Source organism: Papio anubis, chromosome 5 (genome assembly GCF_008728515.1).
Source record: "Papio anubis isolate 15944 chromosome 5, Panubis1.0, whole genome shotgun sequence".
NCBI lineage: Eukaryota > Metazoa > Chordata > Mammalia > Primates > Cercopithecidae > Papio > Papio anubis.
In genome coordinates this window covers 763,981-779,239 of record NC_044980.1, presented here as the reverse complement: position 1 = coordinate 779,239, position 15,259 = coordinate 763,981, and the positions used below count along the sequence as shown (strand labels likewise).

The 15,259-nt window shown below is 51.5% G+C and overlaps 1 protein-coding gene and 1 long non-coding RNA gene across 5 annotated transcripts; both read left to right on the top strand.

The window, feature by feature from the left end:
- The first annotated feature begins 5,070 nt into the window (after positions 1-5,070).
- Positions 5,071-12,626, top strand: PDCD6 (programmed cell death 6). 4 transcript variants are annotated; one of them, XM_031666073.1, is made up of 3 exons: positions 5,071-5,302; positions 6,347-6,408; positions 12,299-12,626. In XM_031666073.1, the coding sequence occupies exons 1-3, from the start codon at positions 5,202-5,204 to the stop codon at positions 12,349-12,351; spliced, it is 216 nt and encodes a 71-aa protein (XP_031521933.1). In that variant the 5' UTR covers positions 5,071-5,201; the 3' UTR covers positions 12,352-12,626. The 4 variants fall into 4 exon arrangements, 3 of the variants coding, with proteins under 3 accessions (XP_031521933.1, XP_031521932.1, XP_031521934.1); XR_004183623.1 differs by lacking the exon at positions 12,299-12,626 and adding an exon at positions 9,648-10,595 and having other exon boundaries at positions 5,084-5,302; positions 6,347-6,719; XM_031666074.1 differs by lacking the exon at positions 12,299-12,626 and adding an exon at positions 9,648-10,607 and having other exon boundaries at positions 5,086-5,302.
- LOC110743406 lies at positions 6,543-10,595 on the top strand. Its single transcript, XR_002522373.2, has 2 exons — positions 6,543-6,619; positions 8,722-10,595. It is a non-coding gene; the product is annotated as an uncharacterized LOC110743406 (long non-coding RNA).
- Positions 12,627-15,259: the final 2,633 nt, after the last annotated feature.

The following is a 15,259-nucleotide window of genomic DNA, read 5'->3' as shown; positions in this document are numbered from 1 at the left end:
AAACTAGCACAGGCACCCCTGAAGCATGATAGGATGGCAACAGAAGGCTGACTTAGTTTCCGAGAAATAGCTGACAGGCAGTGTTGTGTGTGTGTCTACTGCTTAGGAACCCAAAACAAACCTTCAGGCCGTTTTCATGAGTACTGAGATGAAGAAAACCACTGGGCAGTGGGTGGTCTGGAAATGTAAATGTTTATGGTACTCCACTAATGAGTCATGGAACCATGTTTCATACCGAAAATGTTTTGTAAATGTGGGTTTCAAGGTTTCAAAGTGAACCCATATGTGTTAGGAGAAAGGACACACCAAAGAGGTAAAATAATTGAGTCAATATAAAATGAAAGTAGAATATTGCCCAGAGAGAAGATGTGGGTAATTGCTAACACGGATCAAAGGCACCAAAAAGGTGAGCTGTGTTTAAGATATTCAGACCCGCACCGTCCCATGCAGTAGACACGGCGGCCACTGTGTGTGAGATACACAGATCTGCCCCACCCCGAGCAGTAGACACGGCGGCCGCTGTGTGTGAGATATTCAGACCTGCACCGTCCCGAGCAGTAGACACAGTGGCAAGTAGCCTCCGCACTGGACAGTGCAGCTATGGAACGATGCTATCACCGGAAAGTTCCATCAGCCAGCACTGACGCAGACCTTTGCAAATGCCCCCTCACACCGAACAGCACCTATTTGATAGATTGTCCACTACTCAGTGAAAAGCCTGTGTTAAAAGCGGTATTTGGTAGAAGAGCAAAACGGGAAAAAATTAAAAGTGGCAGGTCATTGTCTTCCATACTGAATTCTGGCAGAAGAATGTTGCAAGGAAGACAGGAGCCACAGGAGAAAGTATCCTTGTCCCAAGACAGGAGGGGGTGCCAGGCACGGTTGGCTCTGTCCCTGGAATTCTATGGCCGGAATCTGGAAAAAGGAAAAGTGACTGGAAAAGGAAAGATTCTGTTTGCAAATGTCATGATGCAGCCGTCAGTAATCCTGAGAAAATAAGTGAACCAAAGTGGCTTTGGAGAGATGCTGCTGGATACATGTACAGACACAATGTACACTTGCGTATGCTTGTTCACATAAAGGACAGGATGGTCATCCGCTCATTCAACAAATACTTGTCGAGGGCCTATATGTGCCAAAGACATCAGATGCACAAGAGGGTGCACTGTGGAACACACGCGCCCAGAAACGCTTAGAAAAATTCTAAGGAAAACAGAAAAGGCATTTTCAAATTAGAGAAATGAGACCACAGTAAAGACTGACCCAGTATTTGGATACATTATGTGATTAACCTTAACACAGGGAGGAAAGTGTTATCTTTCAGTTAATTTCTCAACTTCTGGAAAGCTTAGAACAGACCTGGCTAGGAGGAAACTGAATCCAAGGCAGGTGAGATCGTGGTGCCTGGATGCTTCCAGTGATTGGGTCAGCAGAACCAGGGGTGGGAGATGATCTCTCTTTTTGTTGGCAGATGGTGGTCTCCCCTGTAGCTTTGTCCCTGGTGACGGGACTCAGGCAGCATCCCCCATCAATGGCAAAACCCCCGCCTCTGAGAATGTGGAGAGGACTTGTGAAGACAATGTTGTCCCACGCAGCTGGCAGGATTCAGAGCTAGAGGTTTCTTAGAGGGCAGGGTTGCGGAAGAGGCGTGGACTGCAGCTGCATAGTTTGTGTATATATCAGGCCAGTATCTCTTGTTCTAGGCACATCCATTTGTGCATTCGTATGAGTATGCACGCAGGGTGTTTTTTTCTTTTTTCCTTTTCTTTTTGGAGATGGAGTCTCGCTCTGTCAGGGAGGCTGGAGTCCAGTGGCGCCATCTTGGCTCACTGCAAGCTCCGCCTCCCAGGTTCCCGCCATTCTCCTGCCTCGGCCTTCCGCCTAGCTGGGATTACAGGCGCCCGCCCCCACGCCCGGCTAATTGTTCGTAGTTTTAGTAGAGACAGGGTTTCACCGTGTTAGCCAGGATGGTCTGGATCTCCTGACCTTGTGATCTGCCTGCCTCGGCCTCCCAAAGTGCTGGGGTTACAGGCGTGAGCCACCGCGCCTGGCCAGGGTGTTTTTTCTTTAAACCTTAAATTCATAGTAATTAACTTCCCTTTCAAGAGTCAGCCCTGCTGCCACTGAGATGAGGTAGAAAAAGCACAAAAGGATCTGGGCTTGAATCTCCTCTTACTGCATGCTTGGCTTTAGGCAAGTTACCTTCTCAGAACTATAATTTTCTCTTCAGTAAAATGTGGATGTGGTGCCTTGGCATGGTGAGGATTAAACAAAGTCACATATTTAAATGTTAGAGTGGATTCTAGCTGGTTGCATTCATTAAGTGTGTCCTCTCTTGAATGAAGGCATTTTCTGCCCCTAGAACTAAGGGAAAGCATCAGGGAACACTCCTGGGTGCCATGGGTGATGATGGCTGTGGTACTCCAGGTTGGAGACTCGGCCAACAGTCAGTACAACCCAACTCACTGTTGGGATATGGAGGCTGAGGCCTGCTGCAGTCACTGAGATGCTCCCCACTTTTTTAAAATTTAAAATAGCCCAAGCTAGTCTTAAAGTTCTGGCCTCACGCGATCCTCCCACCTAAGCCTCCCAAAGTGCTGGGATTATAGACGTGAGCCACTGCGTCCAGCGCTGAGCTGTTTCTTGCTGAGGTTTCCCTGTAAGAGGAACTTCCAGATTGGGTCACAAAATCATAGTTGTTAGTATTTTCAGAGTTCTGGAGAACAAAACAGGAGCCAGTGATGGGAAGGAGAATAAAGATGGACTTCAGAAACTACAGATCAAAGAACTGTGGAAGTTTCTAGAAAGGATTCTTCAACAAGTGATATGAATACTTTGTCAATGAAAAGACTGAAACTCTGTGAATACTTGCAGAGATTTATTCTGAGCCAAATAGAGTGGCCACGCCCATGACACAGCCCTCAGGAGGTGGTTGGGGTGCAACTTGGTTTTACACATTTTAGAAGGTCATGAGACATCAATCAAATCTATTTAAGATATACCTTGGTTCAGCCCAGAAAGGCAGGACGACTCGAAGTGGGGGCTTCTGGGTTATAGGTAGATTTAAAAATGTTCTGATTGGCAATTAGTTGAGAGTTATTACCAACAGAAAGGAATGTCTGGGTTATAAGAGGTTGTGGAGACCAAAGTTTTATCAGCAGATGAAGCCTTGGGGTAGCAGGCGTCCCCTGAATTCCAAAAGGGGGGAGGGCATAGTCAGCCATGTCCCACCCCTGCTTCATGGTTTTCAGGTTAATTTGGAGTGCCCTGGCTCAGAGAAGGGGTCCATTCAGATGGGTGGGGCCTTAGAATTTTATGTTTGGTTTACAACTTTATGAAGAGAACACTAGAAACCACTTGAATTCACTACATCATGAAAAAAAAAATCCACATTGTAGAAGAGGTTTGTAGATTAACACATTAAGTGAATGCCAAAGCCACAAAATACCTAAATTTCTTTGAGGAATTTGAAAACTCTCAGGTATATGCCTTGTGGACAAGAGAGACAGAAAAATGGGACAGAGGATGAGATAGTTTGGAGAATGGATAGCTGATCAGATCTATAGCTGTGCCTAGAGTGCTGAATAATGGATTTGCGTCCACAGGGAAGAAAGTCTCAGGTGCCACCGATAAAAGACCACGTCGTTGGCTCTGGGTCCATTCAACATCTTGGCAGGCAAATTAGTGAAAATTCAGAGACAACGCTTGGAACTACGAGGATGAAAAGAGCATTCGTGGAATGAGGCACTGAAGAACCTGAAAAGCTGGAAAAACCCCACGAAATAATGAGAATAATTGTAGTATCCTGAACCAGGGCACAGGACACAGGACACAGGACACAGGACTGGGGTGGAAGGCGGCAAAGACCCAGGGATCACAGTGGCCCAAAGCTGGGCACTTCCCAATTCCGGGGATTGGTGCTACAGGCACTCCAGGCTCCACCGCAGAACTGTGTCCAGCACGGAGGCAGTGCTGTCTCGGGGGAGACAGGGCTGCACCATCACCAAGGGGCCGGAAGGGACCGGGCAGGGAGGCGCCCAGTGTTGCCAGCTGCAAGGCGTCGGGGGCGGCGCTGAGGCAGAGCGCCGGGGCGCAGGTTAAACCTAAAGGAGGGAAGCTTTTACGGGGCGGAACAGACAACCGAGAACGCTGCACTGTCCTTCCCACCCGAAATGCGTTTTCCCTTTTTTTTTTTTTTTTGAGACGGAGTTTCGCTCTTGTTGCCCAGGCCTGGAGTGCAACGGCCTGATCTCCGCTCACTGCAACCTCCGCCTCCTGGCTTCAAGCAGTTCTCCTGCCTCAGCCTCCCGAGTAGCTGGGAATAGGCGTGCGCCACCACCCCCGGCTAATTTTGTATATTTAGTAGATACGGGGTTTCTCCATATTGGTCAGGCTGGTCTCGAACTCCCGACTTCAGGTGATCCACCGGCCTCGACCTCCCAAAGTCCTGGGATTTCAGGCGTCAGACACTGCGCACGGCCTGCTTTATTTATTTATTTATTTATTTATTTTTGGGCAGAGTCTGGCTGTCCACCGGGCTGGAGTGCAGTGATCTCGGCTCCCTGCGGCCTCGACTTCCCGGGCTCAGGCGATCCTCCCGCCTCTGCCCATGGAGTAGATGGGACCACAGGGGCCCACCACCACGCCCGACTATTTTCTGTAATTTTTGTAGGGATGGGGTCTGGCCACGCTGCCCAGGCTGGTCCGAACTGCTGGGCTCAGGAGCTCCGCCCGCCTCCGCCTCCCAAAGCGCAGGGATCACAGGCGTGAGCTACCGCGCCCCGCCCAGAGTTTCCGACTGTTAGCCTGAATCACATTCACGTCAAAACTTCTTTTTATACAAGAACTGAAAGGCTAACTAACTCCCTACTCCATCACTTCCCGTCCCGGGTCGCGGAGCCGGACATTTTCTCCAAGCGCCTTCCCAGCACCGGTAGACGGCTGCCTGCTCCAGAGCTCTGGCTTTCTCCAGACGCCCCGGACCGCACAGGCCCCGCAGGCGCCAGGGCGTTGCTTGGCAACTGAGCTGCGAGGGGATTGGCCGCGCGGGACCCCGTGACCATCCCGGAGACTACGCATTTCCTGCGCCCCCGGAAGTGGAGGTAACGCCAGGCCCTGCCCCCGGCAGAGCCGGAAGCGGAGTCGCCCTGAGAGGTCTCACGTCTCCGTAGGCGCCTCAGCCCAGCCGCGCGCCTTGGCCCATGGCCGCCTACTCCTACCGCCCCGGCCCCGGGGCCGGCCCAGGGCCTGCTGCGGGCGCGGCGCTGCCGGACCAGAGCTTTCTGTGGAACGTCTTCCAGAGGTGCGGCCTGGTACCGCCCCAGCACCTCCCGCCTCCGCTGCGGCCGCCCCCGACTCCTGCCCCCAACGCCGCGGACCCGGTTCACTGCCGGTTCCCCCGCGGCCTCCTCTGTCCCCTGTCGGGTCCCCCGCGGCCTCCCCCTTCCCCCTTCCCCTGCCCCGTCCCCCGCGGCCTCCCCCTTCCCCCTTCCCCCGTCCCCCGTCCCCTGCCCCGCCCGCCGCGGCCTCCCCCGTCCCCTGCCCCGACCCCTGCGGCCGCGCCCGTCCCCTGCCGGGTCCCCTGTGGCCGCCCCCGTCCCCTGCGGGTCCCCTGTGGCCGCCCCCGTCCCCTGTGGGTCTCCTGTGGCCGCCCCCGTCCCCTGCGGGTCCCCTGCGGCCGCCCCCGTCCCCTGTGGGTCTCCCGCGGCCGCCCCCGCCTCCTGCCCCGTCCCTGTCCTGTGCGTTGGGCCCTTCCAGAGGTGCAGAGTAGCCGCTGCAGACCCGAGGTCGCGGCCACCGGCTCCCGGGCTAGGCCCTTTTTCTCGCCTCAGGAGCCGCCGGGCGGAGGGTCTCCAGGGGTGCTTGTTCGGGGAAAGCAGAGACAGCCTGGGCGCTGTTAAGTGTCAGCAGCCGAGGAAGCAGCAGCGACCTGGCGTCTGCTCGGGGCAGGTGACCTTTCCGGCGGCGCCTTCTGTCCCGGGTCGCTTTTCCACGGAATGAATGACCGAAACTGGAGTGACTCATGGCCAGGGAATGCCGTAGTTATCTGAGGGAATCTTGTTTGTGAAAAAGGGAAACTGGTGCAAATGGGAATTCAGACAGGCCAGGAGAGGAAGGAAGGGAAGGATTGAGAAAGAAAGATGATTGGCCTCTTAGGGGAAGACCCCGCTTGGACGTGGGCTCCTGGGGCACTTCCTTGATTCCCGTGTCCTCAGCGGGATGGGAGAGGCGGAGGTTCCAGGAGGCTCCGAGCCTTCCAGAGTCGGTGCAGGGTTGACAGGAGACGTTTGTTTTGCTTTTCCTGAACTTTGGATCGCCAGCTTATTTGGTCTTCTTGATGTTGTAGGGTTGATAAAGACAGGAGTGGAGTGATATCGGACACCGAGCTTCAGCAAGCTCTCTCCAACGGTGAGTGGGCCAGTGGGACCTGGGTCCGGACCGAGAAGCCGCGAGCCTGCTCTGCTCACAGTGGATAACTTTCTTCCTGAAGTTCATTTTCCAAGGACAAAGGGATCATTAGGACAAAGTATTATTACTGCTTCATGGTGGAGATGCTTCTGGTTTATGTTGTGGCTGCCGCTGTTATTTGGAGTGCCTCACCAAGCCGGCTGACAACTGCGTGCATGAGCACAAGGAAAGGCTTCTTGAGAAATGAAAACTAGGTTGTAGGTTTAGGAGGGAAATAGGAAGCTTAGCTCTGTACAGCCGGAAGCCTTTTGGTAAGTTGGAGGTCCTTGACTTTCCTCGGTGACTGCATCTTGGTTACTTCTCTGAATAGACCTTCGAGGGCATTGCGGGGTGATTGTTGGAGGGCTTGGGGAGCTCAGGCAGCACTTGTGTGGGAACGTGGCTGTTACAGGAGCCGCAGAAACGGGGACTGCATTCCTGGGGAAAGGATTGGGGGTGTTGGAGGCGCTGGCAGGGGAATTATGGGGAGGTGTTCTTATCAGTGTGCGAATACTGGGCGTTCAGGCGGCGGGAAATCCGGGTCCTTGGGTGTTGTGAGCTCCCTGCAGTTAGTTCTTGCCAGTTTCAGCTCAATTGATCCCCCTCCCCTGCGGTATCATTGGACACATTTTACTTCATTGAACACCTGACTGCAGCTTTTTCTGTAATCCCTCAGGGGCAGTCATCTTTTCCGATTCTGTGTATAGTTTCCCTTTCCAGATCTGTGCCATTTAAGCTAGAAAAGGGATCAGTTTTGAGATGTTGTGAAAATGTTAAAAGGCTCCTCGTTATTAGTGGGAAGTATCTGATGTTGCCAGAGACTGGACTGGGGCGCGGGGAGCACTATGGCTGCTGGACACTGCCTCACTGCGCTGTGCGTGGGGGGTGCTTCATTCAGCCTTACTGCCTAATGATTTGTGAGGATTTGTGTTTTCAGAGTAACATGTTTACCTTATATTCTGACATCAGTTCCCGATATGTGACGTGTGGGCCACAGATGCTGGTGTATTATTTCACATGCATTTATATAGATTGTTTTCAGGGAATTCAGAAATTCTGTTATCTCTGCTCTAGTGATTGTGCTTTCTTGATTTTTCTCTTTTCATTATTCTTAAATCCTCCTTTTTTAAATTTGCATCTCAGTTCCTTTATACTTGGGAAGTGCAAGACATGGCTACTGGAAAAAGATGTCGAGAGAACCTGGAATCTAATAGGCTACAATTTGGCAAATGTTAGCTTAAAACGTCCTAAATGTTGACCACAGTGGATGCAGATGGCTCTGTGCATCATCTGTGAAATGTGGTCAGATGACCACCCAGGTTCAAGTGGTTTGTCACCAGGGTGGTACGAGCCACACAGAGTGCCCTCCCCAGAGGCCATGTTGCAGAGACATTTATTTTGAGTGGTTTTCCAGTGAGTGATGCAAGATTTATGATCCACTTTAACAGCCTGCTTTTTATGCGTTTGCTTAGGTTTTTAGATTTTAGGTTTAGTTTTAGGTTTTCTGTTAAACTTGCTCACCTAGGAGTGGTGGTCAAATACTGGACCTCATTAGTGTGAAAGCCTGCCCACTTTGGCAGGCTCCACTGGAGTGCTTTGGGGCCTGCCTGGATTCCAGTCCTGGCTCTACCAGTTTTGTGTCCTCGCCGTTACTGGGAGGGAATATTGAGGAAATGCATGCGAGGTGCTTCCCGTGATCCTGGCATGGAGCAAGTGCTCAGTGACTGTCAGCTGCGATTATTAGTAGTGGCTAATACACGACCACTGTTCTTGGCCAACAAGCCCGCTCAGAGCTTTAATGGTTTTCCATCACCTAATGATGGTGATGATGGTTTCCACTTACTGAACACTCACACGTTGGGCTAGGCACTTAAATCCAGGGTCGGCATTATTGTTTGGGGGTTGGGGGCAGACACCTCCTGCTCTGACTTGTGTGTTTGGGTTCCCGTATTTTCACCAGAGGGTGTTAGTCCTGCCCCACTTCAGCTGGTCCTCAAAGCATATATAGCTCTTTAATCATCAGCAAGTATCTGTCAGAACATAATGTTGGTTTCAGCTGCTACTAAATATCTACCAGGAGCCTGCTTGAGAGAGAGAATTGCCGGACAGTTGCTGAGTCCCCCATTCCTGAGATACTTTGAAATGAGTGTCTGGCTTAACCCAAGCTGTGCATCGGGACCTCTCACTGTGTTCCCAACGGAGTCACTTTTCTTAGGCACCCCCCTTTACCTTGGGCTCTGAGCTTCCTCTGCCTTTCATCTCTGTAGGATGAAGCCCACTTGCCCTTCAGGATGCAAAGCCCTCTTCTCTAAAGTGCCTGCCGGGCCAGGTGCAGTGGCTCACGCCTGACCTCCCAACACTTTGGGAGGCCAAGGCAGGGGGATCGCTTGAGCACAGGAGTTTGAGACCAGCCTGGGCAACATTGTGAGGCCCTGTTCCTTGAATTGCCCTGGGAGATTTCCTCAGCTTGTGCTGGGGGCATGTGGCCCCATGAAGCCCGTAGTCACTGTCCACCCTGAGGGACGCTGGCTTTGGGGCTCACACGCCTGCTGCGGGGCAGCCCCAGGAGATGGCCGCCCTGTTCCTCCCTGGAGCTGGAGCTGCAATGTGTGCTTAGCAGCTGTGGTGGCTGTTCTGTTCTGTTTGCATCTTATAAACCATTTACCTGATTACATTTTCCTCTTCAATTTAGCTGCTAGAAAATTTAAAGTCCGGTTGGTGGCTCGCCAGTAATGAGAGTTTACAGTAGAGGTAAACTTTATGACAGAGTCTTAGACCTCTTCACTTTCTCCTCAGCCAACGTGGTTAACATTTACTTTATTTTGCTGTACTGTGTCTTTGTGTTTCCTGAGTTCCTTCTGGAATAAGGCAGGTCATTAGTAAGCACAGGTTTCTGGTCGTCTCACAGCCTCAGGCAGTGGGCGGTGCTGTCCGTGCTCCCTTTCCGGTTGCCTGTGGTAGCTCTCAAGTTGCAGGGCTGCGATTTGAAGCCTGATGTAGTGCACCGTGTTTCTGTCGTGCTCTGTGGTGGTTTGCTCCTCACATGTGAGCGTTCACCCTGTGGCCCTGTGTTTTTCCACCGCACGTCTGCCTGGTGGCATCCTACTGGATGTCTCAGCCGAGCCACTCTGTTCTGGATGACCTTGTCCCCAACCCCTTTGCTCTGGGCTCTGAGCTGCTTCTGCCTTTCATCTCTGTAGGATGAAGCCCCACCCGCCCTTCGGGATGCCAGCCTTGGCAACATCGTGAGACCCTGTTTCTACAAAAAGTCAACAAAATGAACCCAGTGTGGTGGTGCACGCCTGTAGTCCCAGCTACTTGGGAGGCTGAGATGGGAAGATCACTTGAGCCCGGGAGGTTGAGGCTGCATTGAGCTGAGATCAAGCCACAGCACTCCAGCCTGGGAGACAGAGCGAAACCTTATCTCAAAAAAACAAAGAAAGTGGATGCGTGCTGCTCCTGCCATTGGGTCATCGCAGCATTTTTTTTTTCTCTGATGCGCACCTTTTGCCTCATCGTGGGGTCTCATGTTTTCGTAGTTCCCTCTCACTACTAGATTGTGAGCTGCGTGAAGGAAGGTTCATAGTTGTGTTGTATGTACAGGCACACAAAATTTGTCTTTGGACAGACACATATCAATCCGCTTCCTTCTCCTCTCTGAATTTCTTTATATAAAAAAATAATTAGAGATGGAGTCTCACTGTCTTTCCCAGGCTGGTCTCAAACTCCTAGGCTCACGCGATCGTCCCGCCTCAGCCTCAGCCTATACTAATATGAATTCCTATACTAATGTGATTGAAGTTAGTGTGACTTCTATAATAATTGTTCTCCCAGATTGGGCTTCTGTTTTGATAGTAGAAGTAAATTATTAGGCTATTTCAAGAAATTAATATATTACTGGTAGAAAAACTGAAGCTACAAAATAGCCTGGTTTCTCACCTCAGTTAAATTTGTGCTTCTGAGTGTTTGTATTGTAGGTGAAACTGCACTGAGAAGGTATTTGTGGCCCGTACACTGATTCCTTGATGAGACTTGTTTGCACAGGAGAGCTGCTAAAAATTACTGCTCTCAGGGAGGTCTGTGGTAAACAGGTATGAAGAAGAAAACTGTTCTCTGCTCTTCTTTTTGCAATAAAATGTTACAAACTATCTTGAGTTCGATCCCTTTCGGGTGTTTGGGTATTTTTTTTTAAACATTCACATATTTCTTGGAATCATAAGAAATTAACTTTGTGCTTCTGAAGTAGGTTTGCCTTAATATAACACTGATGTATTTGTAAGGGGCATTTTTAAAGCTGTACTTTAAAAAATAATAATTCTTACATTCTTTTGAAGGTTTTGTTTGTTTGTTTTTGAGACGGAGGCTTGCTGTCTCGCCCAGGCTGGATGCAGTGGTGCGATCTTGGCTCACTGCAACCTCCGCGGTCCTGGGTTCAAGCTTATTCTCCTGCCTCAGCCTCCTGGAGTAGCTGGATCACAGGCTGCCACTATGCCCGCTAAATTTTGTATTTTTAGTAGATGGGGTTTCACTGCTGGGGCTAGGATGGTCTCGATCTCCTGACCTCATTGTCTGCCTGCCTCGGTCTCCCAAAGTGCTGGGATTACAGGCGTGAGCCAGGGGGCCAATGTGGTGAAACCTCATCTCTACTAAAATTACAAAATTAGCTGGGAATGGTGGTGTGCGCCTGTAATCCAGCCACTCGGGAGGCTGAGGCATGAGAATCAGTTGAACCCGGGAGGCAGAGGTTGCAGTGAGCTGAGATCGCGCCACTGCACTCCAGCCTTGGGGGACAGTGAGACTCCATCTCAAAAAAAAAAAAAAAAAAAAAAAAAAAAAAAAAAAGGAATAACCCTTGTTTAGGTGTTACAAAATCCAGGCCAGACAAATCTAAACTTAATCTCACACCCAGTTCCTAGATTAGTCTCTTCTCCAGCTCAGGTTTGGCCTAAGCCTCAGGGGTCCTTACTTGGTGGGCGCCACCTGCTCCCTTCCCCACCTTCCCCACCTTTGTTCCTGTTTTTCCTCCGCTGGCTCCTCTGGGGTTGGGTGTGTGTTCAGAGGCTACAGCTGTTGGGCCTTTGGCTTTAGGTTTGCTGATGGGTGAGTTCCAAATACTAGCTTTCTCTTGTAGGATATTTCATTTAGTTATCTATTAAAAATATTTATTTGGAACACACCATTCATGTGCCAGACACTTCCAGGCGCTTAGGGATAGGGTGATAGATGAGATCAACAAAAATACCTGCCCACGTTAAGCTCCTGTTCTAGGGAAGACAAAAAATAAAATACACGTGTCCTTAGTACGTTAGAAGGTTCCAAGTACTGTAAAGAAAAATAAAGCAGGCTGGACTCGGCGGCTCATGCCTGTAATCCCGGCACTTTGGGAGACAGGTGGGAGGATTACTTGAGCTCAGGAATTTGAGACCAGCCTGGGTAACATGGCAAATCCTGTCTCTACCAAAAGAAAAAAAAAAAATATTAGCTGGGTGGGGTAGTCCCAGCCACTGGGGAGGCTGAGGAGGGAGAATTGCTTCAGCCCTGGAGGTGAAGGTTGCAGTGAGCCGAGATCGTGCCATTGCACTCCAGCCTGGGTGACAAAGCCAGACCCTGTCTCAAAAAAATAAAGAAATGAAAAAAAGAAAGCAGAGATGGGGCAAGCAGGGGAGAGGGCTGGGGACGCAGGGGAGGGTGCTGGGGATGCAGGGGAGGGGTTGGGAACACGGGGGAGAGGCTGGGGATGCAAACTTGCCTGAGTTCCCACAGTTCTCTGCCCCTCTCCTGTCACACAAGGCGTGCCCCCTGGGGCTTGTGATGGTTTTGTGCCAAGCTAATATCTTGTTCTTCCCAACAGACAGAGGCCCACTGAGGCTTCTCTCTCCTCCACGGGTAACAAGATTGGCCTAAACCTGCAGACACCACAGAAGGGAAGCCAGCTCAGGCGAACCCGGGCTGGTGAAGAATGATTCCACTGCACACAGAGGCCGACATTTCTTGCCATGGGTGATTTAATGTTGGGCCTCAATTTTTCACTCTCCTGTAAGAGTATGACACAGCTCGCAGCTGTAGCCTAGCCAGGGCCCGAGGGAGGGTGGATGGACTTATCCATCCCACAGGTGTTGCTCGTGGCTGGGTGACTTGCTTCTGCCAACCTAGATTTTGCACAGACACGCACACAAGCAGAAGCCTGAATGTGTGCGGCACTGCCAGGCCTGCCCCCTCTAAGGCTCTTGATTTTCCCCATGAGATGCGCCGCGTCTCCGGGGAACAGCGGCTCTGGCTGCAGGATGAGGCATGCGGTGGAGCAATACACATGGTTCCTATGCTCAGCCTGGAGTCAAGCCCAGACTAGATCAGCTCAAGCCCAGCCACGCCACAGGTGCAGGAGTGGAGAGCAAACGCTAACTGTCCATGACAGTGGCTTTCACAGGGGCGTGTCGTGTGCCTCATCCCAGCAACGGTGACGGCATTTCTCTGTCAGTCAGTCGGTAAATGATGATTGACAAGCAGTGTGCTGGGAAGCTAGAGTGATTTGAGTAGATTCTGCCTCTCTTCTCACGGAGCTTCCTTTCTAGAGGGGAAGGCAGATGATGGATGAATAAATATAAGTGATTCTAATAGGTTGGGGCAGCAGTCATTAAAAGTAATGGCAAAAAAAAAAAAGTGGGAAGGAGCTGGTGCTGCAGTTCGTTAATAGTAATGGCAAAAATCTCGATGACTTCTGCACCAGCCTAACACAGTAATCACGGGTGTGCAAAATGTGGCAATGGGGGAGTTCCAAGTGCTAGGATGGCATCTGGCTTCCTGGAGTCTGGAGATGGGTTGGCAACCTAACCAAGGTTAAGTCCCAGTGAGGGGGTGGGCAGGGAGCGATATTTCAGTGGAGACTCCAAGGATGAATGGTATTTAGAGAGTAAACCCCGGTAGTGAGAGGGGGAGTGTGTCTGGCACAGAGAAGAGCCTGTGCGAAGGCTCTTGGTGTGAGAGGACACTGTGTGTTCATCCACCTGAGGGGCGACCAGCATGCTGGAGCTGAGTGAGTTAAGAGGAGGATGCGGAGCCCGGGAAAGGCACCCCAGGCAGAGGGCACAGCAGGGGAAAGGTCCAGAGTCAGGCCTGAGCCTCTGTGGTTTGGGGAACTGGCAGAGGCCTGTCCGGGAGGAAGGGAATGACAGAGAGAAGAGACCTTAGGCCAGAGTAGACGGCAGGGCCGTGCTGGGCACTGTGGGCTGTGGATGGGAGCTGGCATTTAAGAGGGGAAACCGTAAGCCAGGGCAGGTGGGTGGAGGGCCGGGCTGGGCACCATAGTGAAGACCATAGGCCAGGGTAGAGGGCAGGGCCGTGCTGGGCACTGTGGGCTGTGGATGGGTGCTGGCATTTAAGAGGGGAGACCATAAGCCAGGGCAGGGGGGTGGAGGGCCGGGCTGGGCACCGGAGTGAAGACCATAGGCCAGGGTAGAGGGCAGGGCCGTGCCGGGCACTGTGGGCTGTGGATGGGTGCTGGCATGTAAGAGGGGAGTCCACAGACCAGGGCAGAGGGCAGGGCCATCCTGGACACCTTGGGCTGTGAATGGGAGCTGGCATTTATGCTCGGGTGATGGGAACATGTTAAAAGATTTTAAGGAGAGGAGTAACATTTGGGATTAATGTGTATTCTGGGAATCTCAACAAAGTAAATTCATAGTTTGAATTTTCACAAGACTTCTGTACAGGCAGAGAGAAATAAGATCGCGTCTACGGCTGTGTGTTGATTATATTAAAAATATTTCTAAGTTTTTAAACGTCATTTCAACTGCTGTGTTTCTATCTCACATTGGACATAAGTAGATTGCAAGGTTAATGGAAAATAGAAAAGTTAACTCATGAACATAAAAGAGATACCGATTTGAAAACAAAACATTTATTCATTTACTTCTGCTGCAGTTTTCTTGACTGCTGAATTTCGTGAGAAGGGATTGTTCAGGGAGGGTTGTGGGGCTGAAGACCCGGACAAGAGCTGGTGCTACTGCTATTCAAATCTGAGGTTGGTGGAGCTGGAGCCTTGGGGAGGAGCCGACGCTGCCTTTTAAGTCTGAGAGTCGTTGAGCTGGAGGTCCACGGAGGAGCTGGTGCTGCCACTGATGTTTTAGGTTGTGGAGCTGAAGACAGTGAAGGAGCCAGTGTGGCTATTCCTCTGTGAGGGTCGTGGAGCTGGAGATCCAGGGGGAGAGGTGATCTAGTTTGAGGTTCATGCAGCTGCAGACCCAGAGAGGAGCTGGCGTTTCTTTAGTTTGAGGGTTGCGCAGCTGTAGAACCCAGGAGGAGCTGGCATTTTTCTAGTATTAGTGTCCTGCAACTGGAGAGGAGCTCATGTTCCAGTTTGAGGGCCGTGCAGCTGGAGACCTGAGGGGGAGCTGATGTTCCAGTTTGAGGGCCGTGCAGCTGGAGACCCGGCGGGGAGCTGATGTTCCATTTTGAGGCCGTGCTGCTGTAGATCCGTGGGGAGCCGATGTTCCAGTTTGAGGGCCGTGCAGCTGGAGCCCAGGGCTGAGCTGATGTTCCAATTTGAGGGCTGTGCAGCTGGAGACCCGGCGGGGAGCTGATATTCCAGTTGGAGGGCCGTGCAGCTTGAGACCTGACGGGGAGCAGATGTTCCAGTTTGAGGGCGGTGCAGCTGGAGACCCGGGGGAGAAATGATGTTTTAGTTTCAGGGCCGTGTAGCTGGAGCCTGGGCGGGGAACTGATGTTCCAGTATGAGGGCCCTGCACCTGGAGACCTGGGGGGGAACATCAAACTGGAACATCAGCTCCCCTCCTGGTCTCCAGCTGCACGGCCC

Bases quoted from the DNA above. Each gene is read 5' to 3' on its own strand.
- PDCD6 (XM_031666072.1), top strand. From the start codon at position 5,202: ATGGCCGCCTACTCCTACCGCCCCGGCCCCGGGGCCGGCCCAGGGCCT. The intron at 5,303-6,346 runs GTGCGGCCTGGT...TTGATGTTGTAG, and splicing joins CTGTGGAACGTCTTCCAGAG to GGTTGATAAAGACAGGAGTG.